At 40.8% G+C, this 16,873-nt stretch overlaps 1 protein-coding gene across 2 annotated transcripts; it reads right to left on the reverse strand.

Annotated features, from left to right (window-relative positions):
- Window positions 1-4,860: 4,860 nt before the first annotated feature.
- Window positions 4,861-16,327, reverse strand: ppifa (peptidylprolyl isomerase Fa). 2 transcript variants are annotated; one of them, XM_060925956.1, is made up of 6 exons: window positions 16,102-16,327; window positions 15,859-15,889; window positions 10,237-10,325; window positions 9,848-9,944; window positions 5,365-5,440; window positions 4,861-5,195 (listed from the first exon to the last, which is right to left on the reverse strand). In XM_060925956.1, the coding sequence occupies exons 1-6, from the start codon at window positions 16,240-16,242 to the stop codon at window positions 5,060-5,062; spliced, it is 570 nt and encodes a 189-aa protein (XP_060781939.1). In that variant the 5' UTR covers window positions 16,243-16,327; the 3' UTR covers window positions 4,861-5,059. The 2 variants fall into 2 exon arrangements, with proteins under 2 accessions (XP_060781939.1, XP_060781937.1); XM_060925954.1 differs by having other exon boundaries at window positions 5,308-5,440.
- Window positions 16,328-16,873: the final 546 nt, after the last annotated feature.

Consider the following 16,873-nt stretch of genomic DNA (forward strand, 5'->3'; position numbering starts at 1 on the left):
TCCCTTTTTACTAATCTTTAGCAGGGATGCCAATAATCATGGAGTGCACTGTATGTATGAATATATATAAACAGCATACAAGATAACATTACCGAACACTACGGCATTCAACAGTCAGGAAGTACCGGAGTTAACGTTTTGTAGGGTTTGTTTGTTTGTTTTTGTTTGTTTGTTTGTTTTCCACAACATTGAAATGCAGCATACACAAGTCTTAGTTATTTTACTGAGCAGTAGCACATGTAGATTCACAATATAACAGGTCTGAATGCTCCAGGTCCTTTATTCTGTTCAGGATAGAATCAGTACTCGAATCTCCACGTATCATTTCGAATGTGGATACCGTTACAGTTAAGATGTCTTGATGTTTAAGGCCTGCTAAAGGCATGATCCTGACCTTTGTGTATCTATGCAATCCTACAATGGCTTTGTCTTCAAATAGCCGAAGTGCCAGATGTTTATGGTGTATTAATAACATTTATTCGGGGATCTAAAAGTACTTAGATTGTGTTAAAATCAACCAGACCAGCTCTGATGTATGCATACTCATGTGATATCTGTCAGTCTGTCAAGTACTATAACGGTGTAAGAACTTCTTTTAAATTTATACAGTATGACAGTTTTTTTGATACAGAGAATTTAGGGATGCTAGTGATATCACATACAAAAAACAACAACATTTAAATATTTCGTCTCTTTTACTCTCTTTTATCATGGCTGTATAAAAGCTTTGCTTTTATCCACTTTTCCAAATTACCAACAGAACTGACAAATGATGGATTTAGTCCCATCAGAGCTGTGATTTTTTTTTGGAGGAACTAATTACCAGTCGAGATGCAATGGAGGCAACGTGGCTGAAAAGTGAGAAAAGGATAATGTACGTTATATTGAAAAGCATTGAAAGAGCTCAAAGTGACAAGACATGGTTTTGGTTGCAGTTGATTGAATATAGGATATCTTGGAAGTATTTGAGGAATGTAGTATACTGTAAAGACTTTATCATGGGAGAAGGACATAAATATTACTTACAAGATGGAAAAACTATACTGTAGTTTACCTCTGTTTTATAAGCAATTACTTTACACACAAAGCGGTCACATCTGAGTGTGACCAAGAGCAGTTCATATTTTATAACTTTAAATGTAGCTTTATTTTGTATAACAAAGGTCATTTATAGACACATTTGTAAGCATTTGCTGATTGAAGTTATTACAAGCAGAATATTGTCTTGTCGAAAGTCTAGATGTACATATAAAGTGAAACACCTTTCTCGAATCTATAGAATGTGTATAATTGTTTACTAAACTTTAGAAGTCCTAACCTCATATATATTGTGCTGTCTATAATTGTTGTTTTGTAGAGACAAACTGTTTGATACTATAAGACGTAAACCATGCCTGAAGGGATAAATTACAAACGCTTTAAGAGGTGATGTGAAACATTGTGATTCCAGGAGGTAAATGTCATGTCTCATGCTGGTCTAAGATGTGAATATGATGGGGCAGTAAAGTAACGGACCCATTAGCACTGAAAACATAAAACCATCATATATTTTTCCCGCCATTTAATGCCGGTTGTGGTGCCGTAGATTTGATTTCGTGGTGGTAAATCATCACTACGGTCTGCTACCGAGGAATCAGCAGCAAGATAGAAAGATCACTGACTCAAAAAAAAAAACCCAAAACAAACAACTTACCAACAGCTCTGTGTAAATTCTGTCCCGCCATTTCATCAGCGTTAGTCTTCTGCTAGAACTTCATTACTCAATAAAAGTAGTTTTACTGTGGAATCTTGTTGCTAATAGCTCTTCTGTGCCCACATTGGTACATGGCAAGTTTTACTTCCAGCCTCATTTAGCTCGGAAGGAGTTACACTACGTTTTGATCATCATCGAGGGAGATCAGCCAGAGCCTGTTTTCCTCAGTGAAAAGCCAAAACTTCAGTGTAATCACTCGCTGCTGATTCCTAAATGTTCAGCACAAAACTGTGTATATCACTATTCCTCAATCGTATTTTCTTCAGAAGCTCATTTCCTGATGTCTCAAAGTAGTTGCTGTTTATTCTCATGCACCCTTTCAGGCTTAAAGATTATACTGATTTAGGAGCACAACTTCCTTTGAAAAGCTTCATTGATTTATAAAAGTCATAAAAAGAACAGATTAATATGGCTGAGATTGTAATTACATTAGTTGTGGGTTGTTGCTTGTTTGGTTTTTTGAAGCCCTGTTGCTTGTTTTGCTTACAGCCGGAGAGGCCTGGAGCGGTTGCAGGTAGTGATGTGTTGTAGACATGCATTTACAGTACAAGTGCTTTTGCGCATGTGTTTGTCTTGAAATACGTATACTTGACTTTTATAGCTCACTTTCAACGTAAAATAATTTTTATGAACGATATGTGTATTTTGGAAACCAGTATAGATGTGGAAACTTTTGCAATTTGAAACCAGATGCGGATTTTTTTTTTTTTCCCTTTCAAAGATACAAGTTTATGTTTGCTTTTCTGTATATATTCGATGGCCATCATTTTAAAGTTAGCTCTTTTAAATGTTATGATGCAATATTAAAATTGTTTATGCGAAAAAGGGCAGATACAAAAGAGCTGGGAGTTTTTACATTGTTTTACAATCTTAGGTTTTATCCTACAGAAATATTTATGGAAGGTCTTTCTGCAATTTCTTCTTTTTTTTTGTATAAAAAGCAACAGAACTACACTATGAAGGAAATATTGATAATGACATAATATTATTCACAGGTTGGTACATAATTATGATGCCCTTTCAAGCCATTTTATGTTTTGTGATTTTTAGATCTTCTCAGTATATACAGTAACTTTGCATACTACAAACGTAAGTGCTTTAATATGGCTATAAAATCACAGTGTGTGTGCACAGATGTTTGGAATAGCAGTTCTAGGAAAGCAATAACATTGTAATAACTAATGCTTTGTGTAAAAGACTGACTCACACCACTGTAAGTTAAACTGTATCAAACTGTGAGTGTTTTAACGTCAGCGAGTAATGCCAAGTCAAAGAATGAATATGAATTTTCTTTTTTCTTTTTTTTTAGAAATTAAGATTTGCTTAATTGTGTGAGACAAAGAACTGTAGTTGAGTTTGCATGTGCATGTATTTTAACAGATTTAATAAGTATACTTTTGTGCAATTTATTATTTAATATTAATTCATGTAATTTCTTGGAGACGTGCTTTCATAGAGTTCACCTCGCAAATAACTGATTGTTATAATTAAATGCCTTTATTCACGTGTAGGGTATATCGATTAATACATATTTACTGAATGTACTGATGAATCTCTCATGTGATAAGTTAGAAACTCATGTTTATGATGTCTGTAACATTTTTGAAATCATATTGGATTGGACGGAGCAACAGTGTGATAAAGGAGGTTTATAAAGAGAGGAAAACTGTTGCTTAATGTCCATGAAATGGCATTCCGATATGTGCCTTATTTGTTAGTTAGGAAAATCGAATACTTTGTGCTTGTAGGGTTTGTCGAATTAAAATATTGAATCTAAATTCATTTTGGGTCCCTCCTTTGTTTTTTATTATTAGTAGTATTATTATACTGCAGGATTCATTTCTTATTCGAGCCAACTATGTGTGTAAAGATTTCTGTATATGTTTTGGCTCTCGGTGAGAGTTGAGAAATCTCAAATCTTTCACTCGGGAGGCAGAACACTCTCTTGATTAACGATTAAGCGTATGGTCCCGGGGAGTGATGCTTGTGTAACAGAAATCCAGGTTTAAATCCAGCCTCGGAATAGTTGTCATTCTGACATCAGGGTCATATATTGTTGTTGTTGTTGTTTTTTTAAAGGCTCAGGAAGAGAATTTCTGTCACTTCATACTTTCAGTACACTTCACTAAAGCAAATTTATATTCTTTGCCACACAGCCTGCAGTAAAAAAGACAGATGACGTGTTTTTTTTTTTTAATCGTTCACATAATGGCTTGTGATGATTGTAAACATGTGAGTGCTACATGAGAAAGTTAGAGCTTGGCAGTGGGACAGATGTTCCTCCCGAAGCCAAGTTTCTGTAATTGGACTACATATTCCAAATCACTAAAAACTTCACAAGAGGGTGGAGGCCCAAATTATATCAAGTTTGTTTTACAACAATGTAGACTCAAACAAAACGGGAATGTGAGCATCTCCATGACAACTCTGTAATTTGAGGAGTCAAACAAACCTTGTGATCTCAGCTTACATATGGTTTCGTTTAAGAAAGTGGACTGTTTTTCCACAAAGATTCATAATTTACTTTCATAAGGCATTACTGTGATAAGCTACACCTCCACCTCGACTCTCAGAGCACAGGGCATGGAAGGTATAGACTTTTTGGCAAGTACTGTAACAGAGATCTTGGCTTGCACACCATACAAAAGAAGCTAATCTGACCTTAAGGTGGAGGAGTTTCATGGACACAGATATGATGTCATATCCTGTTCAAGGGGACAGGAAGTCTTGGCTAAAAAAAGGTTTCACATTACAGTCAGGAAACTTTAAAAAAAAAAAAAGACTAACTAAATTAGCTGTTGAGAGGGCTCAAAATGCAATAGTGCAGAATTGTGGAAATTCACTTTATAACTAAATCCCACATGTGTATATTGTGTAGGTCTGTGCTTAAGGATAAAGGGGAAAAAAAGTTGTAACCGTCATCTGGAAACACCATTTCAGCCATTAAAAATGACAACCATAGACACACAATAGGTTTAATACAGAGTTTAGCTTATTCTGTGCACTTTTCCAAACAAAACATGTATGTCGAGCTTTTATGTTTGATTTTATTTGTTATGATCTTGCATCCAGTACAGATGTGCTTACTTAGCAAGCATAAAGCACTGTAACAAATTTCCCCCCACATAAATGTGGGTCATATTTATTTGAATCCAAAAGATATAAAAGCATTACATCCCTTTCATCATAAATAATTACATCCAAATGCAGTATTGGCTATGAAATTTACCTTTCCCATTTGACTGGAGATTAATCACTGACATGAGAACAGTCAGTTGTCAGGTCTGTACAGTGTAAAGTCGTGTATTATTTAAGTTCCCCACAGTCTGTGATGACAATCTTCTTAAGTGTTCCTCCATCATGCAAACCATACGACTCCATTACCCTGACAGTCTCCATGCCCTCTTTCACTTGACCAAACACAACATGTTTGCCATCAAGCCTGAGGAAGAATGAGAGAGAGCATAAAGCACACACTATGATGTGTTAGGCTTCACAGTTAATAAATCAGCACAAAAAACAAACCTTAAACAGAGCAATAATGTGTTTCATACACTATAGTGTCAGTAAGACAGCCTGATCCTATGTGAAAGCAGGCTGTGTCTGTGTACCATTCGGTTTTGGCAGTGCAGATGAAAAACTGAGATCCGTTGGTGTTCGGCCCAGAGTTCGCCATTGACAGCACACCTGTGAAGACCAAGACGAGCAAACATTACATACTGCAGTCTCAATTTGTAATGCGCTACTGACATGAATCATATTGTGCAGTTTAATAAATGCTTCATAACTGAAAATGATTTAGTGGCCACATCATAACAAAAAGATCCACAAGAAAAAGAAGATCAGAAAAGAGATGGGGGGGGGGGGGGGGGGGGTGCAGAAAATACCAGTGCAGAGGGCACATCTGGATTGGGTAAGTTATGCTTCACTACTATAATTACATCCAGGCCAGTATTGCACAAACTGACACTATTTGGCCATATCAATCTATCAGGAGGGTCTGTTGGTTTAGGAACCCCTGGGCACCAAAAATGCACTGTGAGACACTGATGTTGACTTTCTCTAAAAGTAGGTCATTCACCAGGGAATTGCAAAATCTGTGCGCTTTACTACCGAGTCCTGTGTCGCCATCTAGTGGAGAGATCTAGAAGTGATACAGGCGTCGACTCTCACTTCAAAATCCCCAACAGCTCCAAACATATGTATATAACTAACAGGTTAATAACCTGGGCAGATGTAACTAAACTATCCTGTAGCGTACGTATATGCCATATAGAAATATCAGTGTCGGCTTAATCTTTTAAAAGAACACTCGACATTAGAAAAACAATTCGAAATTAGAAACAGAAGTCAGTCATGTCGAGACGCCTACCACCCCAACATGTATCGAGGCCTCGTAATAACAATAACCTAAGAAGTGTTCCTATATCAATATGTTCCTATATACCACACATGTATGTATATGTTTTTTTTTTAATTATTATGATATACTTAGGGCGGCACGGTGGTGTAGTGGTTAGCGCTGTCGCCTCACAGCAAGAAGGTCCTGGGTTCGAGCCCCGGGGCCGGCGAGGGCCTTTCTGTGTGGAGTTTGCATGTTCTCCCCGTGTCCGTGTGGGTTTCCTCCGGGTGCTCCGGTTTCCCCCACAGTCCAAAGACATGCAGTTTAGGTTAACTGGTGACTCTAAATTGACCGTAGGTGTGAATGTGAGTGTGAATGGTTGTCTATGTGTCAGCCCTGTGATGACCTGGCGACTTGTCCAGGGTGTACCCCACCTTTCGCCCGTAGTCAGCTGGGATAGGCTCCAGCTTGCCTGCGACCCTGTAGAACAGGATAAAGCAGCTAGAGATAATGAGATGAGATGATATACTTATTGTTGGGGGCGGCACAGTGGTGTAGTGGTTAGCACAGTCGCCTCACAGCAAGAAGGTCCGGGTTCGAGCCCCGTGGCCGGCGAGGGCCTTTCTGTGTGGAGTTTGCATGTTCTCCCCGTGTGTTTCCTCCGGGTGCTCCGGTTTCCCCCACAGTCCAAAGACATGCAGGTTAGGTTAACTGGTGACTCTAAATTGAGCGTAGGTGTGAATGTGAGTGTGAATGGTTGTCTGTGTCTATGTGTCAGCCCTGTGATGACCTGGCGACTTGTCCAGGGTGTACCCCGCCTTTCGCCCGTAGTCAGCTGGGATAGGCTCCAGCTTGCCTGCGACCCTGTAGAACAGGATAAAGCAGCTAGAGATAATGAGATGAGATGATATACTTATTGTTGACTTCAAGAAAAACCAGCCCAGCCACGCTCTACTTCTTATCAACAACACAGCTGTGGAGGTGGTCAGCAGCACCAAGTTCCTGGGGCTGGACATCACAGACAACTTCACCTGGTCTGTGAACACCACGTCACTGGTCAAGAAGGCACAGCAGCGTTTGCACTTCCTGCGTAGAATGAGGAGAGCCCACCTGCCCCCGCCCATCCTCACTACATTCTACAGAAGCACCACAGAGAGCGTTCTAACCAGCTGTGTGGTGTGGAGGCTGCAGTGCCTCTGACTGGAAGACTGTGAGGAGAGTGGTGAGGACAGCAGAGAAAATCATTGGGACTTCTCTTCCCTCCATTCAGGACATTGCCCCAAGGCGCTGCACATCTCGAGCCAGAAACGTCATCAGTGACCCCTCACACCCTCACTATGGACTGTTCTCCCTCCTGGCCTCTGGAAGGAGGTTCCGCAGCATTCGGTGCAGGACCACCAGGTTCTGTAACAGCTTTTTCCCCCAGGTCACCAGACTGCTGAACTCCAAATCCAGACTCTAAACTTCTATTTATAACTTGAACATTTCCGAATTCCACAGGTCACTTTATACTATTGCACTTTATAATATTTGGCTGCTGCATAATTTAATTTAATACACTTCATATTTAATTCTGTGCTGAGCCAAATTCCAACGAAATTTCGCTGTGTACACTTGTTGCATACTGAATGACAATAAAGGTTGTCTAAGTATAGTGTTGGCGGCACGGTGGTGTAGTGGGTAGCACAGTCGCCTCACAGCCAGAAGGTTCTGGGTTCGCGGCCGGCGAGGGCCTTTCTGTGGGCATGTTCTCCCCGTGTCCGCGTGGGTTTCCTCCGGGTGCTCCGGTTTCCCCCACAGTCCAAAGACATGCAGGTTAGGCCAATTGGTGGCTCTAAATTGACCGTAGGTGTGAATGTGAGCGTGAATGGTTGCTTGTCTCTGTGTCAGCCCTGTGATGGGGTGTACCCCACCTCTCACCCATAGTCAGCTGGGATAGGCTCCAGCTTACCTGCAACCCTGTAGAACAGGATAAGCAGCTATGGATGGATGGAAGTTATTATTATTATCATCATGGCGGCACGGTGGTGTAGTGGTTAGCGCGGTCACCTCACAGCAAGAAGGTCCTGGGTTCGAGCCCCGTGGCCGGCGAGGGCCTTTCTGTGTGGAGTTTGCATGTTCTCCCTGTGTCCGCGTGGGTTTCCTCCGGGTGCTGCGGTTTCCCCCACAGTCCAAAGACATGCAGGTTAGGTTAACTGGTGACTCTAAATTGACCGTAGGTGTGAATGTGAGTGTGAATGGTTGTCTGTGTCTATGTGTCAGCCCTGTGATGACCTGGCGACTTGTCCAGGGTGTACCCCGCCTTTCACCCGTAGTCAGCTGGGATAGACTCCAGCTTGCCTGCGACCCTGTAGAAGAATAAAGCGGCTAGAGATAATGAGATGAGATCATCATCATCTCACCCAGCTGACAGGCAATGAGCTTATGCCATCACATGTTGTCCGGTGTCGTCCACATTTCACAAAAATCGCTTCTTCTCTCTCAATTCTTCACCGATTTTTATTCTTTTTGGCAGGAAGGTAGGTCTGTCTGGGGTGCATATGGCTTCTACCCAAGTTTGCATAATTGCAATTAATAATGAAGATATGGAGTAATTAAGCCCTGACAAGCAGTTTCCACACAAATCGCTTCTTCTCCCTCAATTCTTCTCCGATTTTGATTCTTTCTGGCATGAAGGTACCTAGGGTGCATACTGTATAACTTCTACCCAGATTTGCTTAATTATAATGATTAATGAAGCCTTCATGAGCAGTTCAACAAAAATCGCTTCTCCTCGGTCAATTCCTCGCCGTTCTGGATTCTTTCTAGCAAATAGGTCGGTATTCCTAGGGTGGATATAGCTTCTATATATAGCCTGTATAAAGCTTGTATTATAGCTTGCAACATTTATTGTGCGAGGTGGCCCACTTTAGATCATTCCTTCTGGGCTAGACAGAGCCAGAGTGAGCTACGCCATCACTGACGGTCTCCTTATAAAGTTATTATTATGCCTATATCATTTGTCCTGTCTCAGTGGTTCCTCATCTCACATTGTGCTGTACTATAATGTTAATTATTATTGTGTACAGTTCTCACCTTGTTCTGTGTTACATACTATATAACCTGGTTCACTGTTAAGTGTTGATAAATAAAATAAATTATTTAACCATTGCATGCTCATACTTCCCTTTATATCCCTCATCAAAAAAATTCCCGTGCAGGGATTGGCCAAGGATGGCTCACGTGACATAAAATAGTTCCACCATTGATTAAGCAATGTATCTCGTGACGTCAAAAAATGTAAACAATGGATATGGTGTGAGTCAGTTATGGTATATCCTGGATATACCATGAACTGGCATCACAATTTCAAGCTATACGGCTGACTCGAGTCACACCTGTGGCTCCGCGAACATTTCTGTGTGTGTAGATCTACGTATCATGATCATGCCCAGTGAAGCAGGCGATAGCATGGTACATTGCACATGCGCAGGTCGATCCGATGTAAATAATAAACGTGGCTGCCTCCAGTGAGTTTATGCTGAGATTCAATCTTAACACTTTTAGTTTGGAATTTTTTGATGAGGGATATAAATCAAATATACCATGTACTGAGAGGCACCTCAAAGAATCCATAATTTCAACCGGTGCCTCTCAGTGCATGGTATATTTGATTAACAGTCCATGAGTGAGAACCAGTAAATCCCAAAAGGCTAAAACAACTTATGTCAATCAAAACATAAATTTAAAAAGAGTACAAGTTGTTACTACACCTGGTCCAGTGTGTTTCAACTTGAAATTCTCATCTTGGAATTTCTTTCCGTAAATTGATTTTCCACCAGTGCCATTGTGATTTGTGAAATCTCCACCCTGGAGAAATAAAAGAGATCAGTCTGTGGAACAGGCCCAAGTACACACGCTGCATTCGTGCAGTTCAGAAGACTAATACTTGCTGTTTAACACTACTTTATGAAGGCAACATCTGCTATGCTGCCTGAAGTGTAACTAAAGGGAATCTCATGATTATATTATCACAAGCTGTTTCGCCAAGATAGATTTAAACCAGAATATATTCTGTGATTTCTTCATAGTGTGAAACTTCACTGTAGATGTACAGGTGTGTGAAATGAAATCCCTTTGAGAACTGGCCATGAACAAATACCTGACACATGAACTCAGGAATGATTCTATGGAAAATGGAGCCCTTATATCCAAACCCTAGTTCTCCTGTACACAGAGCTCTGAAGTTCTCTGAAAAATAAAACAATTCTATGTCAGATTCAAAATGATAATGTCTATCTTTTAAGTAAGAAGTGAAAAAAAATGATGGGACATGCTGGAAAATAATCCACGACAAGTGGTGTGATGGACAGGAAGCAGATTTACTGTTGCAACCCTGAAGTTGATTCTTTTCCAAGAACAGCATCCGGTACCAGTCAAAAGTTTGGACACACTTACTCATCCATAGGTGTTTCTATATTCTGACTATTTTCTACATTGTAGAACCATAGTGAAGACATCAAAACTATTGAGTGAGTGTGCTTGACTGGCCTGCTGCCAGTCCAGATCTGTCTCCTATTGAGAATGTATGGCGCATCATGAAGAGGAGAATCAGACAACGGCGTCCACGGACTATTGAGCAGCTGAAGTTTTGTATCAAGCAAGAATGGACAAAAATTCCAATTGTAAAACGGCAACAATTAGTATCCTCAGATCCCATATGATTAAAAAGTGTTATTAAAAGGAAAGGTGATGCAATACATTGGTAATAATGCCTCTGTCCCAACTTTTTTGAGGGTGTTGCAGGCATCAAATTCTAACCTTGTTTACATTTACAAAATCCAATTAGGTTGGTCAGTAAGACTATTGAAAATATTTTCTGCGTACTTTCAAAAGTTAAATAAATAAAGGTTCACATGAATTAACAAATCACAAATTTTTGTTTTTATTGCATTTTGGAATATATCCCAACTTTTCTGGAAATGGGGTTAGCATAATTTTGAACTTAATAATCTGCGACATTATATGCTTTTCAACTGGTTATAGTTATATTTAATGTTGTGGTACATTGCAAACAAGTTAGTACCTGTTATCACTTTGTAGCAGCTGTAAACAGTCAGTCATTCTCATACAACGGTGTCTATTTTCTCTCACTTGAAGTTAATAAGACAAAAAAAAGAAAAGGAAAAAAAAAATCACAACAATAAAACGCAGCTTGTCACGTTACAAGAAACCAGAAAGCACCAAGTCTTCTGTCATGAAGTTTCTCCTCCGGTGAAAAACCACTGCTTTCCTTTTCTCTGCTTTTCTTTGTGAAATAACAGAGAACATTTATAATCTGTTTATTATTAGGTTTATAGCAGAGCACCCCGCGCACAAAATGCAAGGAGCAAAGCTCCATACTTAAGAGAACATGATGATACATTGATCTGATTTTTGATGTTTTTTGCGACTGTACGATGCGTACTTACGATGTACATGTACCACCACAGGGAACCTGACCATAAGTGCAAGACAATGTATCTCATAAACACTTGGCCACCGGACAACGAAATATGTATCTTTATTTGCATAAGATAGATGCATTTTTATCCAGCGCTTATTTTTAATTTGCGTTTTAAAAAATAACATGGGATTATTTGCCAACACATTTTACACTCCTCAGGAGTTCCACTTTTAGGCAGTGCCTGAATATATTTAGTATAAATACAGAGGTGATTATAGGAAACCGCACGCTCTGACTGGTCGAGAGATTCAGATTATTTCTCGATAATCACCTCGAGTGACTCTGCAAAACGGCGGCCAGTCACTTCGACACCATAAGCGAGGAAGAATTACAAGTCATGAAAGAAAATGCTGTTCCTAAAAGCACTAAAGATGCTATAATGTTTGGTCTAAAACTATTCAAAGGTAAGGTAGAATTGTGATTTATTCTATCGATTTCAAAACAAAGTATTTTATGTGACTCGGCATTGATAAGTGACAAGTATTATATTTGCATGCCGCTTTTGAAGACTGAAATAGCTAAAGGATTTTTAAATAATCACCCGTGTACTTTGGCAGCACGGTGGTGTAGTGGTTAGCACGGTCACCTCACAGCAAGAAGGTTCTGGGTTCGAACCCAGTGGCCGACGAGGGCCTTTCTGTGTGAAGTTTGCATGTTCTCCCCGTGTCTGCGTGGGTTTCCTCCGGGTGCTCCGGTTTCCCCCACAGTCCAAAGACATGCAGGTTAGGTTAATTGGTGGCTGTAAATTGACTGTGAGTGTGAATGGTTGTTTGTGTCTCTGTGTGTGTGTCAGCCCTGCGATGAGCTGGCGACTTGTCCAGGGTGTACCCTGCCTCTCATCCATAATCAGCTGGGATAGACTCCAGCTTGTGACCCCGCACAGGATAAGCAGTTACAGATAAAACAAACCAACCTGTGTATTTATACTAAAAAAATTATCCACCTCAGGCTCGGTGAATAATAACCTCAACTTGGTCTCTTATTATTCACCGATGTTCACCTCGCCTTCGGTGAATAATTGTTACAGTTTTACAGTAATATTTATGTGGAGTATCTATTATACAAGTCCCTGTATACAGTGGTGCTTGAATGTTTGTGAACCCTTTAGAATTTTCTATATTTCTGCATAAATATGACCTAAAACATCATCAGATTTTCACACAAGTCCTAAAAGTAGATAAAGAGAACCCAGTTAAACAAATGAGACAAAAATATTATACTTGGTCATTTATTTATTAAGGAAAATGAGCCAATATTACACATCTGTGAGTGGCAAAAGTATGTGAACCTCTAGGATTAGCAGTTAATTTGAAGGTGAAATTAGAGAAATTAGTTTTCAATCAATGGGATGACAATCAGGTGTGAGTGGGCACCCTGTTTTATTTAAAGAACAGGGATCTATCAAAGTCTGATTTTCACAACACATGTTTGTGGAAGTGTATCATGGCACAAACAAAGGAGATTTCTGAGGACCTCGGAAAAAGCGTTGTTGATGCTCGTCAGGCTGGAAAAGGTTACAAAACCATCTCTAAAGAGTTTGGACTCCACCAATCCACAGTCAGACAGATTGTGAACAAATGGAGGAAATTCAAGACCATTGTTACCCTCCTCAGGAGTGGTCGACCAACAAAGATCACTCCAAGAGCAAGGCGTGTAATAGTCGGCGAGGTCACAAAGGACCCCAGGGTAACTTCTAAGCAACTGAAGGCCTCTCTCACATTGGCTAATGTTAATGTTCATGAGTCCACCATCAGGAGAACACTGAACAACAATGGTGTGCATGGCAGGGTTGCAAGGAGAAAGCCACTGCTCTCCAAAAAGAGCATTGCTGCTCATCTGAAGTTTGCTAAAGATCATGTGGACAAGCCAGAAGGCTATTGGAAAAAATTTTTGTGGACGGATGAGACCAAAATAGAACTTTTTGGTTTAAAATGAGAAGTGTTATGTTTGGAGAAAGGAAAAACACTGCATTCCAGCATAAGAACCTTATCCCATCTGTGAAACATGGTGGTGGTAGTATCATGGTTTGGGCCTGTTTTGCTGCATCTGGGCCAGGACAGCTTGCCATCATTGATGGAACAATGAATTCTGAATTATACCGGTGAATTCTAAAGGAAAATGTCAGGACATCTGTCCATGAACTGAATCTCAAGAGAAGGTGGGTCATGTAGCAAGACAATGACCCTAAGCACACAAGTCATTCTACCAAAGAATGGTTAAAGAAGAATAAAGTTAATGTTTTGGAATGGCCAAGTCAAAGTCCTGACCTTAATCCAATCGAAATGTTGTGGAAGGACCTGAAGCGAGCAGTTCATGTGAGGAAACCCACCAACATCCCAGAGTTGAAGCTGTTCTGTACGGAGGAATGGGCTAAAATTCCTCCAAGCCGGTGTGCAGGACTGATCAACAGTTACCGCAAACGTTTAGTTGCAATTATTGCTGCTGAAAGCAAAGGTTCACATACTTTTGCTACTCACAGATATGTAATATTGGATCATTTTCCTCAATAAATAAATGACCAAGTATAATATTTTTGTCTCATTTGTTTAACTGGGTTCTCTTTATCTACTTTTAGGACTTGTGTGAAAATCTGATGATGTTTTAGGTCATATTTATGCAGAAATATAGAAAATTCTAAAGGGTTCACAAACTTTCAAGCACCACCGACATTGTTACTATAGAAACCAGAGGTGGGGACTTGAGACTTGGGGACTTGGACTCGAGGTGACTCGAGTCACTGTTTTCATGACTTGTGACTTGACAAAACATGAAAATACTTGAGACTTGACTCGGACTTGGAAGTTTAAGACTCGGGACTTGACTTGACACACGATGACTTAAGTGACTTGAGTGTTATTTCCATCGTGTTTTTATTGTGAAAATAAAATGTAATATGCACATACTTCAGTAATTTTGATTGCACTGCCGTTGCGTTGTCACCGCCCTGTCAATCAGGCACGCTGTCTGCGTGGGCTATATACCGGCACGCCCCATGCCACGATGTGTTCACAGATTTCACATCATATCATCATGTCAGGCTACCAGGCCGCCAAAACAATGGTTTGAATGACTACAATTTAGAGAGCACAACTCTGTAACTGAACAGGTGCATTGGATATTTCCCAGTGAGGTAATTTAAAAAGTCTCTGGGTAATTGTTCAAGGAAAGATGAATCCCACGCACTGTCCTTTCCGTATTGTTCCCGAAACGTTGCGCTTGTGGGTAAGGAGGACAGTGCGTTAGCCACGACCGAAACGTTGTGAGCAAAGTTCCTGTGGAAAGGAATGCGCGGGATGCACATTTCATTTAACATTTATTTTCGTAACAATCTATTATAGCGGGAACCAAGACTCCCGCGCCAAAGTCGTTCTATATGTCCCCGCTCCGCACAGGCTGAGGCAGCCTCGGAGAGGGAGAGAGCGAGAGAGCGCTTTTGCACACACCTCTGTAGCTTGTCATATGGGGTAAGATGATGTCACTTTTGCACGGGTGAACAGGTCTTCTTTTTGAGACCTAAATTATGTCGGACACATTTCTCTATCCTTTGGTTTTTTTTTTTTACTGGCGCAAACATACATCGAAGTCACTTCAGGTTTCTCCACGTGTATCTTCTTAATAATAATCATCTCATCTGACGTGATTAGAGATTGGAGGAGCTCATGCCCCTGTTAACCCAAGGTGTCGTCCTACCCTCTTTTAACTACGCACATAACAGAATGCCAATTCTCTGTTTATTTTTCTTGTTGGCTGATGACAATGTGAGAAACTTAGTTGGCTTTCAATCTTGCAATCAATTTTGCCATCAATAAATAACTTTGTGACATTATTACTGTTTTGTTTTATGTATTTTACAGAACATGAGTATTTAAAATGCAAATATTTAACAGGTTGGGCACATGTGCCAGGGATGTTTACTGACATTTACTTATGTATTGCCTTTTCAATGTATTAAATTCATATTCTGCTGCTAAAATTACGCCAGTATGCCTAAGGTGACTTGACTTATTATAGGACTTGACTTGACATAGCCTGTGACTTGACTTGTCCAAGACAAAAAAGACTTGGGACTTACTTGGGACTTGAAGGTTAAGACTTGAGACTTACACATGTGTGACTTGGTCCCATCTCTGATAGAAACTAAAATACTCCAACAGGCGCATTAATATAAACCTGTGATTTGCCTTTCAGCCGGAACTACTGTCAGAGAAAATCAATCACCGCATTCTGACCAATCAGAAGTGAGCATTCAGCAGGGCTGATTTAAAAAACAAAACTCACCCGCTGTTTTGGGAACCACATCTGCATTGAGCTGGGGGAGGAAAAAAAAGATTAAGATCAGTGATTTAGTGCCAAAAAAAAAACCTTTCCAAAGCAGTTTACAGTAATATCTAGCAAATGAACTTCTCCACACCTGCCGGTTGTGTGTTTTGTTTTAAATAAAGGCCGCGGTTGCTGATTATTTAACAGTGCCGCATGTAAGCAGTGAGCTGATTCGGGTGAATGATTAATGCAGCTTCTTACTTCGATTATAATTCTGCCAATAAACTCGCCATCAGCCGCAATGTCCAGGAAAACCACAGGATCCCTCACCGCTCCGGACAGCAGGCGACTGGCGGCGATTGCGAGTGAACAGTATTTTAAGCGATTTTTCATTTGTAACATGGCGCCCGGTTATAAATAAACTGCAGAGGGTGAAAGCAGCGGCACAGAGCTGGAGCTCAGCTCTCATCTGTTTACACACCGCGGCTGGAAGCGCCGAGGGAGCGCGTTTTAGAGTGGAGCTCAGCTCACAGTGCCCTCGTGTGGTCACTTACTGAATTACATCTCTGAGTGCTGCTTGCCTCCAGAGTGTGGAGTGAGTGTGGGGATTGGTCCTCATCAGAGGTGGACAGTAACGAATAGGGTGCATCAATTGCCCCCTAAAAATGAAAAGTTCCTCCGATCATGATGCATTTTTGTTTTTATGTTCCTTTTGGGGCGGCACGGTGGTGTAGTGGTTAGCGCTGTCGCCTCACAGCAAGAAGGTCCGGGTTCGAGCCCCATGGCCGGCGAGGGCCTTTCTGTGCGGGGTTTGCATGTTCTCCCTGTGTCCGCGTGGGTTTCCTCCAGGTGCTCCGGTTTCCCCCACAGTCCAAAGACATGCAGGTTAGGTTAACTGGTGACTCTAAATTGACCGTAGGTGTAAATGTGAGTGTGAATGGTTGTCTGTGTCTATGTGTCAGCCCTGTGATGACCTGGCGACTTGTCCAGGGTGTACCCCGCCTTTCGCCCATAGTCAGCTGGGATAGGCTCC

Source organism: Neoarius graeffei, chromosome 7 (assembly GCF_027579695.1).
Source record: "Neoarius graeffei isolate fNeoGra1 chromosome 7, fNeoGra1.pri, whole genome shotgun sequence".
Classification (NCBI taxonomy): Eukaryota; Metazoa; Chordata; class Actinopteri; order Siluriformes; family Ariidae; genus Neoarius; species Neoarius graeffei.